Raw genomic sequence first — 18,831 nt, 5'->3', positions numbered from 1 at the left:
ACACATTTATTAAGCAGACATTATGTTGATACTGGAAATGTAAAGACCAAGATGAGACAAAAGGAGTCTTGCTGTCAAGTAACATTACTCTACTGGGTTGGGGCTGGTGAAGGAGTCAGGTGGATAGGTGGGAACAATTCATGCACACACAAAGCAACACAAAATGCAAAGCAATTTTTGCATTTATAGAGGACTTTTAAGTTTGTAAAGTGATTTACCTATTTGATTGACTTTTTGATCCTCAATAATTCTGGGAGGTTGGTGCTATTGTTATCTCCATTTTACAGAAAAGGAAACTGAGTCTGAGAATGATTTAGGGATTCCTCAGGGTCACATAACTGTCTGAGACAGAATTTAAACTCAAGTTTTCTTGACTCTAAGTCCAGCATTCTACTAATGAGATAGGGGTGGGGAGATGAATAACTAGAAAGGAATAGAAAAAGTCTTGTAAGAACTAGCATGTGAATGAACCTTGAAGTAAGCTAGGAATAACAAAAGACAAAGGGGAAGAAAGAGAATATTCTATTCATGGGGTATACAAAAGTCTGGAGATGGGATATGAATGTCATATTTAGGAAATACCAAATAATTCAGTCTGTAGAATGAATGATTGGGCAAGATGAATTTGATTTGGAGTTTGAATTGCCTATAGACCATCTACTTTCAAAAGTCTACTTTGAAAACTGGTTGTGATTTGGGTCTGTATCTCAGGAGAAAGAATGGAACTAGATACATAGGTCTAGGAGTCATCATCATAGAGATGACATTTAATCCTGTTGGAGCTGATGCTGAGTAAGAGGATTTGTAAAGTGAATAGGGCCTGGGACTAGCACTTGGGAGACTCCCACAGTTAATAGACAGGATGAGAAAGTCTTAGAAGAGGGAGTAGCCAGAGACACAGGAGGAGACCCAAAGGAGAGCAATATTATGAAAATTCAGGGATCCAGGAGAAGGTGAGAAGGGGAGTGGTCAGAATTGTCCCATTTAGTATAGCAATCAAAAAGGATGATGATTAAGAAAAGGATTTTTTTCTAGGCATTTGACTATGAAAAGGAGAAGATATATAAGATTATAGCTTAAGAGTATGGAATAATTAAGTGAAGGATTTTTAAGGAGGGAAGAGACAACCTGGGCATTCATATCTATCTATCTGTCTGTCTGTCTGTCTATCTATCTATCTACCTCTCTCTCCTATTTATGTACCTATTTATCTATCCATCCATCCATGTAATGGACTGAGGCTTGAGTTGATGCACTGAGGTCCCAAGCGTGAGGCTAAATAGTAATTGGACTATACTCTATTAATATACATGCTTGGATAAAGAATGGCCCCGCCCACTCTCTGTGCAAGTCCTGATGTGTTGTATAGGAAATGACGATTTGGGTGGGTGGAGGCAGAGAGATAGGAAGAGAGGCTGGGAGAGATTGGCCTAGGTTCTATGCTTATAGCTGCTGGTCGTGTGGCTGCTGGTCTAGCTAGCTTCTTGACTCAGCTGCACACATTGCTATTGCCCATTCTCTTCCACCTCCGATCTTCACTAAGAATAAAAATTGACGATTTTCCCCTAACCTGAATTCCTGACTCCGGCTGATTTTAAAATACACGGTCTTCACACATCCCTTTATCTATTGATATCTTTCTATCCATTTTATCTCTCTCTCTAATCTATTTACTTACCCCTCTCTCCTATTTATCTACCTATTTATCCATCCATTCATCCATTTATCTATTGATATCTTTCGGTTCACTTTATCTCTCTCTTTCTAATCAATTTATCTATCTCTTTCCTTCTGTTTATCTACCTATTTAGCTATCCATCCATCCATTTATCTATCGATTGAAATCTCCATCCATTTTATCTGTTATCTGTCTGTCTGTCTATCTATCTATCTATCTTAGCAATCAAGGAACCAGTACATAGAGAGAGAGAATAAAGATATATAGATTTTCTTGAAATGGAAATTTATTGTTTTATATTGAATCCTCTCTTATGGTCTGTTATGTATATGAAAAAGTTTTTTTTTTCTCATTTTGTATTTAAGTGTAAAATTAAAAAAAAAAAAGATTTATCCCTCAAACCCCCAAACACAATGAAATGAGAAATTAAAAAAAGAGAAAAAAGGATAAAGATGCATATGTGTGTGTATGTGTCAGAGACAGAGAGACAGACACAGAGAAAGAGACAGAATCAGAGAGACAGAGACAGAGAAACAGAGAAGGGGGGAAACAGAGGGGGGATGGAGAGAGGGAGAGTGAGTTAGAGAGAGAGAAAGAGAAAGAGAATGGAATGGAATCAAGATCACAAATTGAAACGTTGGCTCTGGGGAAAAGGGTCACTTTATCAGAGAGGAAAGAAAGCATAATGATATAGATGGATTTTTGAGGTTACAGGATCATAGATTTAGACCTGGAAGGGACCTTAAAAGTCAAGTCAATGGGAGGGAAGAAGGAGCTCTTGGTAATCTTGGAGTATGTAACTTGGAGTTGACTCTTTTTAAAAAAACAAATTCTCTTTCTGAATTCTGTTAGACTTAGGGCATAGCAAAGCTTATTTGTATTTCCCCGTGTTGCCAATCTACAGTGGACATAGATGGTTTATAGTCTGGTTGGGATTAAAAACAAGGCAAAATGCATTATCCCATGAATAATCCACAAAGTAAATAATTGAGAATTACTCTTTTTCTTCAGAGAAGAAATCAGGCTTCTGGTATTCCAGATTCTGGGAGGAGGGGAGGACATATCATCCCAAATTGAAAACTCAGTGAAGAATAGTTCTTCCACCTTTGAGCCAAGCTCCCTCCTTCTATCTATTTAGTTTTGGCTTGAAACAACTTCCTATATCTAGGAAAAACGATTTTAAAGAAAGCCTTCTACAAAGGCTCCAAAGGTTTTTTGGCGATTACATGGCCTTATCAAAACAACATGGTGATGAGTAAATTGTAAATGATTCAGAGAGACATATGGATTACATTTCATTCAAAATAAACAAAAGCTTTCTAATTCAGCGGGAAAATACTTGAGAAAACATGTTTTGAGCTTTGATGAAACCAAAAAGCTTTGGAAAACTGTTTTGAAGGCCCCAAAACATGGCCAGGTTTACACTTTTCTGACTCAAGCTGTTCCTGAGTTTGAAAAATATTATAAACAGACTTTTATTGTCTGTGCCTCTGAATTAAAAATAAATCAGAGGTCAGAAGATGATTGGATCACAGATTTGGAGATGGAAGGCATCTTAGAGGTCATTTAGACAGACACCTTCATTTTACAGATGAACATACAGGGGTTGAAAGAGGTCGTAAGATCATAGGAGCGTAAATCTTGAGCTGGAAGGGACCCAAGAGCTCATCTATTCCTCATTACCCCCACTTTACAGAGGAGGCATTTACAAGGAAATTCATGTAGTCAATGAGTGTTAGAGTTGAGAATTCAGAGTGCATAGACTGGAGACACGGTCACCAAGGCTGCTTGGTCTGCAATGAATCCTAACTTAGGGAGGCCTGAGATGTCTCTGAAACTGGAAGTTTTACCAAATGAAGGGACCCTACTTGGGCAAAGAGAGAGCCTGCTGTAGCCAGAGTTCCCAGGGGAACACAATCCTAAGTGTAACATGTCAGAGCTGGAACAGACTCAGGAGTCCAACTTCTGTTGGTTGTTTGGTCATTTCAGTCATGTCTGGTTCTTCATGCCTTCATTTGGTTTTTCTGGGCAAAGATGCTGTAATAGTTTTCCTTTTTTTCCTCCAGCTCATTTTATAGATGAGGAAATTGAGACCAATAGGGTTAAGTGACTTGCTCAGGGTCATACAGCTAGTAAGTGTTTGAGGCTGAATTTAAACTCAGGTCTTCTTTTTCCCAGACTTGGCACCTATCTACTACAGTACCTAACTGTCCTAGTCTACAAAGAATCTCCTTTATTTGCAGTGTCTGACAATTCTGTACAAATACATAAAGATCTAAGATGAAGAAATCCTAATTTGAATCCGAGTCCTTTCCATTCCAAGTAATAGATATCTTTATAGTATCTTTAATAACTGGTCATCCAGCCTTTGTTTAGAAAATTCCTATGAGGGGGAAACCATGACATTCTGAAGCAAGCTATTCTATCCTTTGAGAGCACAAATACTCTTCCTCCTTTTTCTCCTTTCCTTCCTTCCTTCCTTCCTTCCTTCCTTCCTTCCTTCCTTCCTTCCTTCCTTCCTTCCTTTTCTTTCTTTCTTTCTTTCTTTCTTTCTTTCTTTCTTTCTTTCTTTCTTTCTTTCTTTCTTTCTTTCTTTCTTTCTTTCTTTCTTTCTTCTTCTTCTTCTTCTTCTTCTTCTTCTTCTTCTTCTTCTTCTTCTTCTTCTTCTTCTTCTTCTTCTTCTTCTTCTTCTTCTTCTTCTCCTCCTCCTCCTCCACCTCCTCCTCCTCCTCCTCCTCTTCTTCCTCCTCCTCTTTTTCCTTCTCTTCTTCCTCCTCTTCTTTTTCTTTCTTCTTCTCCTTCTGCAATCAGGTTAAGAAACTTGCCCAGGGTTACACACTTTGTCTGAGACTGGATTTAAATTCAGGTCCTCCTGACTCCAGAAGTGGTTCTCTATCGTACCACCTAGCCACCACTGAGAGCACCAATTCTTAAGATTTGCCTTACCTCAAGACTAAATTTACCTCTTTGCAATTCCCACTTGTCAGTTTTTTATTTCTGAAACTAGGGAGAGTAGGGAAAGTCTGATCCTCCTTTTCTATAATAAGCCTTGAGACACTAAGAAAATGGTTATCATGTCTTGCTTGGGTCTTTTCTCCATGTTTCAACTTTCTTGCTTGAAGGAAAACTTCGAACATTTCCTGTACTTTCAACTATCCCTTGTATGGCACCAACCTAAAGCCATTGGTCAGTTTAGTTTTCCTTTCTAGGCATTCTGTCTTGTAAATGTCCTTCTTAAAATGTGTATGCAATAATTTTGTTATATTCTGCTCAGAGTAGAAAACAGCAGATATTTATCTCCTTAGTTCTGTGTTCTCTGCCTGTTTTTCTGTAACTCAAGATTGCCTTCATTTTATTAGCTGCCATATTATACTTAGCTGCCATATTGAGCTTACAGACCACGTGGGTTACTTGGAAGTTTAAACAACAGAAAATGTAAATACCATATTTTTACTTATAACTACAAACTCTTTTATTATCAAACTATTGGATGGAGCCAACAACAAGGACGAAGCTCAAGTACCTTGAGTTTTCCCACGTGGTTAGGATAGTCCCAGTGAAACAGAACAGGAGAAAGAATAGTGAAATCTCTAGACAATCTAGACAAAGGATTTAAAAGTGGAAAGGATATTTGAGATGAATGATAAAGATGTTCTGGTGTCCTTTGTCTGACCCTCATTTCTGCAGGATGTTCTCACAAATATTGTTAGTCACCTACCTTTCCATGCTGGGGGCAGCCCTTCTCTAGTCTAATACCTACATTTTATAAATGAGAAAACTGAAACCTGGATAAACCCATTTATTTTGCATATTTTTAAAAAATATACCTACTTATATTCTAGGCAACAACTATTTAAGAATATAAGTTGCAAAGACTTCCTTTGGCCTATGTTGATAGAGAGTTAATCAATGTTTCCCCTTCTCCATTCGAATATAAACTTCTTGAGGACCTGAACTATTTAGCTTTTTTTTGTTTTGTGTGTGTGTACACAGTATTTATTTATTTATTTTTATAAATATATATACATATATATATACATGTATTATATTATTTTTTTATTAAAGCTTTTTCTTTTTCTTTTCTTTCTTTCTGTTTTTTTGCTGAGGCAATTTGGGTTAAGTAACTTGTTTAGGGTCACATAGCTAGGAAGTGTTAAGTGTCTGATGCCAGATTTGAACTCAGGTCCTCCTGACTTCAGGGCTGGTGTTCTATCCACTGCTCCACCTAGCTGCCCCAAGCTTTTTATTTTTTAAAACATATGCATGGATAATTCTTCAACATTAACGCTTGCAAAACTTGTGTTATAATTTCCCCCCCTCTCCTCCCACCCTATCCCCTAAATGGCAAGTAGTCCAATATATGTTATACATGGCAAACCCAGTATTTAACACAATGTCTATCACATAGCCCTTAATATATGTGCTTGTTGATTATTTGATGAAGGGAGTTTCCCAATCCAAAAACTGTAGTAAGTAGTACCACCTGGATGAGAATGTAGGACCTCTGAGGCCATGTTGAGCATACTTTTCTGCATGATGTGGTACATAATTCAGGACTGTTTTGTATTTGATGTTTGCTAGTTAGCTGGAGGCATTCCCAAGGCTGGAGAAATGGCCCCACCATGAGCTCAAACCTCTAAGGATTACTGTGCCCTCTCCACCCTTTTTTATGGACTAACTTTGCATAAAACCCAGAAATGGGGTGGTTTAGGGTGAAGAAAGACATTCTTTAATTAGTCCCGGCAGTCCAAATCTTTTCTCACGTAAAAGTCATGAGTTCTATTCCCTGTTTATGAAAGCTGCAAGGGAAAATACTCTAGAAGCTAGGAGAGCTTCAAGTCTCCACAGCACAAATGCTCTGTAAGCATGAAAGAGAATTCAAGATTGTATATAAGACATTCTCTCATCATTCCATCTCAAAACGCCAAATCTCAGGTATCTGCTTTTGTATCCAAGGATGGGGAATTAATTATCTTTGAGATGGAAAGACTTGACACTTTATCTTAGCTCTCCTCCCCTCCCTTCCCCTCCTTTCCCCTTCCCTCTTCTGTCCTTTCCTTTCTGTAATTGTCCTTTATTCTCTTTATTCCCCCAAAGTTTTGCTTTACTGAGAACTCAAGCAACAATTTCCCCTTGAATGGTCCTAGCCTTTATGTTGAAAGCCCAGTGGATTCCCAGTGAAATCCAATCTGTATGTCCCTGGTTCATTTATACTTAATTCATCAGAATGGTGTTATATAAGGCAGAGGTATGTGCAACATTGAATGGAGGAATCAGATTAATGTAATAGAGAAATATTTAACAAAGTAATTATAAATACAATAGAACACAAATAATGTTAATATGTGTTTTTCTAAGACAACAAGTGGCAGGGAGGGATCCTGATGTGTGGTCAAATGGCCTCCTTCTCTATTGGTGTGAGTCATATTAGATGCCCAAGGAGATCATTTTAAAAAGTTTTTTAAAAACATAAATGGAGGTGGGCTTTCGAATAGAATGTCCACTTAGCTTTAGAAATCAGCTCCAGGATTGATCCTGGCCAGTTTACTTTATCTAATCTTGAGTCTCCCCTGGATAGATTTGTACTTAAAGGAAAGTGTAAATTGGATAATCTTAGGTAAAATGTAATTCAGTTAGCTCCTGCAGTGGTGGAGCAGACTGCCTCTATCTTTTATTCCTAGGTTATTTTCCTTCTGATTGGTTTGACAATACATCATTTGGACCACTCCTGTCAATCATAAGGCAATGCTGATTGTTGGATGTTTTGATGGGGAGGTGGGCTAAGATGTCTTGGGAGCATGGAGCATGGAAGTTCCCTGAGTAGGGAGTTAACTCAAAGTAGCTTCTATTTGTGGGGTAAGCAGAGGCAAGGGTCTCCCCCCAAGCTAGTTTGGGAGTTAGATGCCTTGGGGGGTATGGGAGTAATTACCTTATTCTGTAATGACCTTCAGAAAATGGCCTGATCTTCAGAGGTTGGAGTCTGATGAAATGGATGGATTCACATAATAATTAGTATAATCCAACATTCATTTTCCTCAGGTTCTTTTCAGTCCTAAATATAGTATTCTATGAACCTATCAGGAGTTGAAACTGTTAGCCTAGACTTCAAGAAGCAGTGGTCAAATCAATGAGATATCAGAGGAAGACTAGATTGGAGGGACTTCCTTTTCAGAGATGGAAACATATTGGTTTTTCTGCTTTAAAAAAGTGGACTCTGCTTTTTTACCTCCATATTCTCTCCTGAACTTTTTACTTTGATGGAGGCACTTGTTGAATCTGATTCTCTCATTTGTGTAGATAGAGAAGGATACTGGTATCAATTATTTTTTTGCTGTCCTCCTATCTTCCATTTCAGCATCTATTTCCTTTTCTCCTTTGCTTGTTTCTTAGATACCTACACTCCTAAAAGCTAGTTGCCTCAACTGGAAAGGGCCCAACAAAGTGATTTTCATTATAGTGTTCGTTGACAAAATCTTAAGGTTACTTACAATATTCTTTTTAGGAGTATTTGCATTTTAATAGAAGGCTTTTAAAAGTCAAAAAGGCTTTTGGACTTAGATGTATGTATAATGCAGTTGAATGATTGCTGGAATATGGGTCCAATTCAATTCTGGACTCCATACACAAGCCAGCTATGTGACCTTGAACAAGTATCATTATTCTTTCCTTCCATGCCCCTGCATTTCCCCTCCATCCCCACACCATTTCCTTATTTTAAGACAAGGGAGATGAACAATATTATTCCTCTATCTGGTTATTACCAGACCCTACTTCTTCATCTTGGCTTTTTCCATTCTTTCTCTCCTCCCTTCCTGATTTTGAGTCTACTGCTCTATTCACAAATGCAATGGCCTCTGTTTATCTTTTTTTTTTTTTTTTTTTTTTGGTGGGAAGTATCTGAGAGAAGGGAAGATACTCAAATTTCTTTTGAGCTTCAGCAACTTCAATACTCGACTTTAAATAGACATTTTACCAAATACATCACAAATTATGTACTAGGTTTACAAATCCAAAAAATGAAACAGTTCCTGTTCTCAAGGAGCTTCCATTCTTTCAGTACTGGGCTGATTTCCTCCATCTTACAGTATTAATTGTAGACATCATATCATACCCTGGAGTTAGAAAGAATCTCAAAGGACATTTTACAATCTCAAATCCATTTTACAGAGGAGGAGAATGAGGTTGTCCAAGGACTCATAAGCAGTTTTGGAATTTGACTGCAGCTCCAGATTGCTTCCTACCATGTTGATATCAGGATGCATCAGATTAGAATCAACTAAATCTTCTTCAAGTATAAGACTTTTCAGGCAAAAATCTCCCCACTCTTATTAACCTCTATATTGTTAATTTTTCCTGGGGAAGATATTCCCACACTGCTCTACTACAGGCTTTTGGCAGAAGCAGGATGTCATTTTGATTTGCCCAAGTAGAATTTTTATATGCTGCTGAAGCCGTTTGGAAAAATTGACTTCTACAACTCCTTTTGGGACTTACTTTATTTTCTTTTTATGGCAAAATTATACCACGAGTTTTATTTATTTCACTTTTCAGCATGTAGTTCCAGAGAATGATGAGGCAAGCTATGGCCCTAAGAAATTATGATGAGGTATGAGTTGGGGGCATTTTTCCTGGTTTTAGTGCCACTGGAAGTCTAGGCTTTGCTGATCACTGTTTTTTCCATCATTAAGAGTCTATTCTAGAAGTGACCAAGTATTATTTTTGGACTGGGTTGGTAGTGAGGGATGGTTTCAAGAACAAATGTCTTAGTTTCTTTGTAATTACTTAAGGAAAATAATTGGCTAAGTGGTTTATCTTTTTATACAAAAAATATAGGATTGGGAGGCATTTTGACAATCTGGAGATCTGTCTAGAGGAGGACAATGAAGATGATAGAGGATATGGAATCCAGATCATATGTAGACAAAATATGACATATATTACATATAATATATGACAATAATATGTATTATATTGTATATGTAATAGATAATACATTATTTATAATATATATTGTATATATATATATATAATAACCATAGCAATACTAATAGCTAGCATTTATATAACACCTTCGATGTGCACTCAGCACTTTGCAAATACTATCTCATTTTGATGTTCATAACAATCCTGAGAAGTAGATTCTCTTATGACCCCCATTTTACAGTTAAGGAAATTGAGGCAGACAGAAGTAAAGTGACATCTAAAGTCATATAGCTAGTAAGGGTCTAAGGATGGCTCTCAAGCCAATTCTTCTGACTCCAATCTTAGCATTTTTTTGCATTGCCCCATTTAGCTTGCCTATAGTTAGTTCTTTCACTATCTTCAAAACGTTTGACACATACAGAGAATATCTGGTGTAGGGGGGTGTATGACAGAAGTCTGCAAGTTTTTGAAAGAATATCATGTGGAAGAGGATTTTGAAGGAGATGGCTGAGTTCTCTCAGATTGAGTCTGGGTTTAGAATTAAGTCCCAAAAGAATTTAGCTGAGACCCTGAAGAGGAATAAGCTTGGGGGTAATCTCCCCAAAGGCTTCCATTGTATTAAATTTTTACGTTAAAAGGAGATGTTTAGCTCTTGGAATGAAGACTTCCTAGGAACACAGAGCAGCAAAAGTAATGAATTAATCCTATTATCCTATGGTTCTGTTATTACCTATAGAATGTTGGGAAGCCACTTAATGGTATTTCTGGGTCTCAGTTTCCTCATTTGTAAAATGTGGAGGTCCCTGGAGGCCCTTGCAGCTCTAATTTGTGAAGAGGCATTTAGGTTTAAAAAAGGAAAATAGATCCTTATAATTAGGGCTATTCTAAAGTGGAGCCTTCTTTTGGGAAATAGTGACTTCCCTGGGAGTCTTCAAGGAGAGGCTGGATGATTCCTCCAAATGGTTGTGGAGGGAACATGTGTCTTTGAAGGGTCTGGACTGAATGGGTTCTGAAATATCTTTTAGTATGGAAATTCTGCAGTTGTGTAGAAATGAGATCAGGAAGATTTCCTTCACCTTTCTGACTAAGAAAGGAAAGAGAAAGCAGGTTTTGTTCACTAAAAGCCTCAGCAGCTAGGAACTTTCCCCAATCATTCAGGTCTAATTCAATTCAATCCAATCTAATTCAACAAACATTTATTACTCACTACATTTAAGTCCCTGTTGTTTGTTCATGACATCAGGGAGGTGACAGCATGACATGCACGTGAATTGGATTGAAGTGAGGGTGGACTGTATAAGTCCCCTGCCTTACTTTCCCCTCCAGAGCCATCTGGGTCCAGTGGCTGGAGGCATAGTAAGAAGACAGGAGATGGGACTGGATGCTCTGGGGATACAGGTTAACCATGACCCAATGTCTGCCTGCAAGGCTCTTACATTCTCTTTGTACATAAAAGGGATGGATGGTATACACTAGAGGGAAAACTATATACATAAAGATAGAAAGGGCAAGATTACCCAGGACTAGGGGACCTGGAAGACTTGTGAAGCCTTATGTAAGGGGAGGTCTAAGCTAAAACTTGAAGGAAGAGGAGATTTTTGAAAGGCTTAGATACGGTAGTAGTGCCTTCAGGACATGGCCTAAGCCTTATAGGAGGGAGACAGTTTAGAATTGAGTCCAATTTGGCTAACATAGAATTTGTGAAGAACACTAATGGGTCATATCTGGAAAGACAGGCTGAAGCAAAGTTACAGAGGGTGGCAAATGCCAGGGTAAAAAATTTATATTGACCCATGAACAATGGGGGTTCTGTTGGCTTATTGATAGCCAGTTGAAAAGCGCCTCAAGAACTATTTTGTTTTAAAGAGAAGGACAGACTATTGTCTAAGGTTACACAGGCAATAAGTATCTTAACATAGTTCCTGGCACATAGTTATATAAATGCATATTCTCCTTCCTTTTCCCTATTGCATACAAAAAGAATTGGATCCGTGCTTTAAGAATGTCAATTTGGTGGTTCTGTGGAGGATGTGTTAGCAAGAGATTGTGGTTAAGAAGACCAATTAAAAGTCCATTTTGATGAAAAAATCAAATCAAATCAATTCTGTGCTATGCCTGAATATTGACACTTTCTGCTCTCATTGATCACTGAGTCTCATGTCTTCTTTCTCAGGAGTCACGTTTTCATTTTTCTGGAAGACCCAGGGAGAGCAGCCCAGGACAGCCTTTCCAGCCTATGGCGGGCAGGTTATTTCCAGTGGATTCAAGGTCTGCTCCAGTGAAGGAAAAGGCTTTGTGGAGTTTTACACCCGTGAGAATTCCATGAAGTGGGAGGCCAGCTTCAGCCCACCAGGTAAATCTCAGAGCTATCTGTTAGGCTTCTGCTCGGAGACTCTGAAGGGCAAATACCTTGCTTGATAGGGCCCAAAGCATTCAATGATAAATAACAGACTCGCCATATTCTGATAATAATCCTTAGCTACCAGGTTGTTTGTTTGGTATAAGCGTATTGCTTCTGAGGGTCATTAGGGAAGGTTATAAAACTCACCATTTGAACATGCATTCCCCTTTTGCCAAGGATTACATGTGGTTTTCAAACTGATTCTACATGCATTTATTAAATATCTGTTATACTGTTTGGACATATATAAATATATTGTATTTAACTTATACTTTAACATATTTAACATGTATTGGTCAACCTGCTATCTGGGGGAGGGAATGGGAAAGGGAAGGAGGGAAAAAGTTGGAACAAAAGGATTTGCAATTGTCAATGCAAAAAAATTACCCATGGATATATCTTGTAAATAAAAAGCTATAATTAAAAAAAAATGTATCTGTTATATGCTGGAAACTAAATGAATGTTTCACTCCAGGTTCTTAACTAGCTGGGATTTGAACCTTGGTCTTTTGACCTCAAATTTAGAGCTCTTTCCATAATTCTGAGTTAAAATGATTTCAGGTTGCCTGAGAAACTTTTTATAATCCTCTCCCAAGGAACGTATATTCTATCAGGGGGTGGGGGAGGATACAGCTTGTACACCAAGAAGCAAATGTAAAATACATAAAAAGAAAATATAAAGTAATTGGGAGAACACTGACTGGGGTGGGAGGGAATCAGGAAAAATCATGGAGGGTGTTGAAATGAGCTGAGCCTTTATGAGAGTTAGAAATTCTAAAAAGAGGAAGCAATGTGACATTGGAATTAAAATAAAAGAAGCCGAAGGAATCATTGAAGCTTCTTGAGCAAAGAAGTCACATATTCATAATTTCATCATAATTTTGAAGTTGGTCTTTTATTTTCTATCCCTTATCCTGTATGATTCACTCACTCAGAACAACACAGCTACATTGATCCTTTTCTCATTTCTGTCTCTGGCTGGTTCTGTTGCTCCGGTTTTTGTAGTTTTTTTGGATGTCATTAGGGACTAGTCATTTGGCCACAGCTCTGCGGACAGTTAAATGTTTACCATTCTGGTGACTCTCTATCTTTATGTTTTCTTTCTGGAATAGCTTGTGGAGCCGTGCCCTGGGAGTCACATGCAATCCTAGGCTACAAGAAGTTGTGGTCGTTGGGGGGATGTTGAGGGGCAGGGTAGCAAAGATTTCTGTTCTGTTCTGTTCCCCCTGGCCTGGTCCATTGTAACAATGGAACCAAGAAGGCTCCCTGGAGGAGGTGGTACCCAAGCTAAACCTTAAAGAAGGACAAGGATACTTAGGGGTGGAGATGTGGAGGGAGTACATTTCAAATATTTGCTTATAAACCAGGTCAGTCTGTGATGCCGTGGTCCCAGTGGCCCAATGATTCAGTCACTTGGATAAACTTGGGAAAACATAGAATCTTAAATTGGAAGAGACATTGTTCAGAGCTGGAAGGTGGCTGACAACTGGGAGGGCATTTTCCCTTCTGGAGGACAGGCTGTACCTTAAGGAGCTGCAGATACTTTTGACCTATTTCAGGAGATTTCTTTTCTTACTTTATGTGATGAGCAGTGAGTGAGTCTGGTGGGTGATATATTCAAGACACAGATACTGCCAAACCCCTGAGATGTGTGGGGAGTATGGGATGGAGACAAAACTTCCATCACTCTCCATTGGCTGGGCTTCTACTGCCTGGAGAATGTAAGGGGAGGGGAGAGTCAGACAGAAGATTTAAGAATTTTTTAAAAACATATTTATTTTTAACATTTAAAATAAAAGTTGAGTTCTAAACTATCTTCTTCCCTCCATGATGCATTTGAAAACATGCTATATATATATATATGTATATAGATATATGTATTTTTTTTTTTTGCTTTTTTCTGAGGCAACTGGGGTTAAGTGACTTGCCCAGAGTCACACAGCTAGAATATATTTCTATATTAGGAAATTTAACATTTAAAATAAGTATCAGCATCCTAACTGTTCTTAGAGTGGGACAACTAGGGCTTTGCTTCAGGACACTAATCAGAGAAGTCTCTTTGATAGTTCTTAAACTCTCCTAGCAACAATAAAATGAATTAAAAATGGCCTTTTAAGTCCACTCTTCCATCAACTGGAGTACCTCATCCCCAGCCTCAAGTTGCCTCCCCATCTAAACAGATCCTTAGCTATGGGAGATGGTATTCTCTTTCCCCACCTCTCAGTTGATTTTGTTATGAAAAGTTGCTTGGAGAGAATTTGTATTATTGCTTGCCTCTCCCCCAACCTCTTACCATTTTTAAAAGCTTGTCCTAGGTGCTAAAAATACAAATTACAGCCCTGTTGCAGTTACAAACCATGGTGATGAAAAGCTTCATTTAAGAAAAAAAGAAATCTGACAGAAATTATGAAAACATTTCCCCCCTACAGATACTTTTAAAACAACTCATTTATCCCAACCCTATTTGTATGTGTAGTTATGGAAGCCAGGATTCCGTTAAGCTTTGAACTTAAATTTCCTCGTGCTGATTGGTGTTGGCTTGTTAAACTCAGATTGTTTTCCAGCATGGGGGCATATGAGGGATGGAGAAAGTATGTAGCTGGTGGTATAAACTCTTATTTGTGCACCAAATAGGTTATTATTATTCTCACCTCCAAAGGAGAGGGCAATTATACCTTGCATCGACTTAAGGGTCAAATGTTCTTCAGAGGCTCAAAAATGACTAGAAAGTTGCATAATACTTAGCCAGAACACCTGATGTAATTGCTTTGCAATTTAAAATTACTGGCAGAATGACAGAGGGTGGTTTGCTATTCCAGAGTCATTGTGTTCTCCCCAGCCCATAAGGCCATTATGATCCCCTCACATCATTGTTTGGCAAAGGCACCGGGGTCCTTCTCAGGGGAAGTGGCCCCAGAAATCCGAGGTTCATTCTGGATGAGCTCAGTCTTCCCAAGAGAAGGAGACTGCAAATGTTTATTGGGAATGGAATGGAATAAGGGTAGAGATTGGTTTTATGTAACTCTCCATTGACATGACAAGTCATTTGTGGCCTTTCATGGTATTACTTAGGGGTGCAGCAGTCAGCACAGTGCCTTGGACACAGTAAGCGCTTAATCACAAGCTTTTCATTTATAATTTAAGAGAGGTAAACCTTCTAGGAATAAGGAGGTGATAATCCCACGGTATTCTCTCCTGGTCAAATCATATTTAGGATATTACATCCATTTGTGGAGCTCATTGATTAGCTAAAAGGCAATGGAATGGTAAAGGGCCTTGAGTTTGTGTTACATAATTGAAAGAAAAAAGTCCTAAGGTTGGAGAAGAGAAGAAAGATTTGGATAGACGGGGATTTGGAGTAGCATGTTTTCAAATATTTAAGTGAAAGAAATATTTGGCCTCAAAAGGCTGGAGTTACAAAGAGGTAAACTGAGGCTTGAGATCAGGAAAATCTTCCTAATAATAAGATCTATCCCAAAGTGAAATGGAGTGCTTCACAGGGTAGTGAGATCCCCCTCACTGGAGGTCTTCATGCAGAAACTGGCTGTTCTCCTACCTGCTATGTTATAATGGACACAGCATGAGTTGACCTGGATGGTCACTTTGATCTCTTCCAGCTCTGAGATTCTGTGATTATTTTTTTGACTTGTGCTTAGTTGTAAAGGAGAAAATCATAGCTCCACCAGAGATAATTATTGAAACTAATTTAAGTAAGTTAAAATATACTCAATTTAGAAATATAGGCATTAAAATGATTCCCAGGAAACTCAGGAGTCCCCAGGGAAGAGGAGATCTAGAAGGGATATGCAATGATAATTGAGCATTTGAAGGGTTGTCATATAGAAAATTGAGTTCGTTTAATGTAGACATCAGTGGGCATCTGGAAAATGGGGAGAAGAAAAATTCTCTATAAATTCCTTTCTAAGAATTCAAGCCAAAGTTTGCCTGGGAAATCAGATGAGACTTGTTCTGAGGAATGGATGATCTCTCTGCTCGGGCTTCAGAGAATAGAACTGGTGGCAATCAGGGTCTGGTGCAAAGGTAGGCTTTGATTCCATGAAAGAACAGCCTTCCTGAAGGTGAGAGCAGTCCAGCATGGGACTGCCATCGGAGGTGGTGGGCTCCTTTCTGCTGGGGGTCTTCAGGCAACATGAGGATGGCCCCACCTGTGAAAGATGTGGTGGAGGAGGATTCTGATTCTTTGCTTTTCTCTAGGTCCCTATTGGACTCACATCCTATTCACGTGGAAATCCAAGGAAGGCCTGAAAGTCTACGTCAATGGGACCCTGAACACCACTGACCCAAGTGGGAAAGTATCTCACGCCTATGGGGAGCCCAACGTCAACCTGGTGATCGGCTCTGACAGAGACCAGCCTAAGAATTATGAGAACGGGGCTTTTGATGAGTTCATTATCTGGGAGCGAGCCTTGACACCCAGTGAAATCAGGATGTACTTTACAGCTGCCATCGGTCAGTGAGAGTGTGAGCTGCTTGGGGACTACTTCTTGAAGCAGTTGATTTTGATAGAATCCCTTAAAAAATCAACATGGTGGCAGCTAGATGGTGCACTGGCTCTGGAGTCAGGAGGACCTCAGTTCAAATCCAGCCTCAGACACTTAACACTTCCTAGCTGTGTGACCCTAGGCAAGTCACTTAATCTTAAATGCCTGATCAAAGCAAAACTCTAAAACCAGCAATCCACTGCTTCTACCTCCCATATTGATCTGATTTAATGGTGTAGGAGTTAAAATATACTCAAATAAATATAGTCCTTTCTTAGAACTCTTGTTTCTTAAGATAAAAAAATTAACAATTTGCTTGAACTTCAATATATATATATATATATATATATATATATATATATATATATATATTTTGTGTGTGTGCTAGGAGACAGCATGCTATGGTAGAAAAAATTCTGGCAAGCCCATCTCTGCTCCTGTGACTCAGTTTTCTGGGCCTTGGTTTTCTTATCTGTAAGATCAAAGGGTTAAATTAGATAAGCTTTTAGGTCCCTTCCAATTCTACATCTGTGGTCCTAAGTTGATTGGATCTTTAGTTTCCCAAACTTTTTTTGTTAAACACATGTCTGCTATGTACAAAACACCATGCATTCAATATAATTGGACTAGCATAGTTAAGTGAACAAGCATTTATCAAACACTTACTCTGTTCCAGGCACATAGAGCTAAATTCTGGGGATACAAGGAAAGGTAAAAGATAGTGTTAGCTCTCCAAGAGTTCACAGGGGAAGCAACATGAAAACCATTAAGTACAAAGTATTTTATTAAATACCTACTATGTGCTAGGCATTGTGCTGGTACTGGAGATAGAAAGACAAAGATGAAATAATCCATCCCCTCAAGGAGCTTACATCCTTTTGGGGGAGCCAGCATATACAAATATAAACATATGTGGAATAAACCCAAGGTTGTTTAAGGCAAGAGGGTTGCTATCAATATATGGGATTGCTTCATGTGGAAGAAGGTGATGCTTGAGCTGAGTTTTAAGGGAAGAAAAAGATTCTGAGATGTGGAGATGAGAAAGAAATGAAAAACCAGCCAGTCAAGTGACTGGAACATTAGATTGGAAATGAAAGACTTTTATTCTTAATCCTGGATCTGCTCTTTATTCATTTTATGAACCTAAACTGCTCATTTATTGCCTTTTTGTCCCATAAAATTACGAACTAGAAAAATACATAAAAGATAATTGAGTCCAATTCTCTGATTTTATAGGAAGAAAAATGGACATTTAGAGAGGGGAAGTGATTTATTTGAGGTCACAAAGTATGTGTCAGAATCAGATTCAAACCCAGGTCATGAGATCATAAGAATTCAAAAGGCCATCCTTAGTCCAATTCTTTCCCTTTACAGAGGAGGAGATTATATAATTGACCCACAATCACACGGGAAGTAAATTTTAAATCATGTCCTCCAACTTCAAACCCAAACCTTCTTCCCACTGAAGCATTGCTGTCTTTGTCCCATTGAGTCCAGCGGAGGTTTGTCTGGGATTCAGTGGGAATCATCTTGAGACTGAGCTATCTATCTCTTGTGTTTCCATGCTTAAAAGCCTCAAATAAATTATACTGTCTTAATATTTTTAGTGCTTTAGTTACATTGGAAAAATCTGCTTTTGTATCTGGTTGTTGTAGAGACGGTAACAAACCCTTTTTCTATAACATCACCAGACCCAGGGCTATCATAAATCAATCCCTTTGGTTCATAGTAATGCTGCAAGAACGTCATGTAACTCATGGCAAGTTCTTGCTCTTCGTGCCCTTTCCCTGGGCACTACCGCTTTGCTCTGGGAGAGCTCTGTCTCCTGGGAAGATGCAGAGAAGAAAATTGGTGTCTTAATCCTCCGGGGGCATATGAAGCATGGCTTGCCTCATGCCCCTTGAGAATTGGGGGCCCCATTTGCTCCTTGATCCCTCCAAGATGTGTTAGCTAGTGGAGAGGGCTGGGGTGGAGGTCAGTACATTCTTTCAGGATGTATTCAGGGCATCATGGGACGAGGGGCTGTAGGAGCTGGCAAGGTATAATGATGTCATTTCACAGGCTTTCCCTGGGTCAACAAACATTCCTTTTCTCTCCCCCCCACCAAGAAATCTCTGGGGCTTCAGCTGATGAGAAGTGAAATCTGCAGCTCAGTCTGGGGGCGGGATAAGGAGGTTTGGGAATGAGACATTTTTGCTGGAGATGAGGCAGACACACGTAAATCAAGTGAAATAGATGCAATCTCCAGTCTTCATCTTCTCAGTTAATTGGATGATTCGGAAGTTGAAAAGAGCAGGCTTTCCCCTGAGCAGGAGAGAATCCAAAGA

The 18,831-nt window shown here is 38.9% G+C and overlaps 1 protein-coding gene across 3 annotated transcripts in view; it reads left to right on the top strand.

The window, feature by feature from the left end:
* ADGRD1 (adhesion G protein-coupled receptor D1) overlaps positions 1 to 18,831 on the top strand; it is a 437,033-nt gene that overhangs the window by 25,068 nt on the left and 393,134 nt on the right. For all 3 annotated transcript variants that reach the window (XM_023496952.2, XM_031948389.1, XM_031948391.1), the window contains 2 exons: positions 11,775 to 11,954; positions 16,218 to 16,472. In XM_023496952.2, coding sequence (XP_023352720.1) covers positions 11,775 to 11,954; positions 16,218 to 16,472 — 435 coding nt within the window. The remainder of the gene's footprint in view (positions 1 to 11,774; positions 11,955 to 16,217; positions 16,473 to 18,831) is intronic.

This window comes from Sarcophilus harrisii, chromosome 1, assembly GCF_902635505.1.
Source record: "Sarcophilus harrisii chromosome 1, mSarHar1.11, whole genome shotgun sequence".
NCBI classification, from domain to species: Eukaryota; Metazoa; Chordata; class Mammalia; order Dasyuromorphia; family Dasyuridae; genus Sarcophilus; species Sarcophilus harrisii.
Note: the sequence above shows the minus strand (reverse complement) of the source record. Positions and strands in the feature narration are given on the sequence as shown.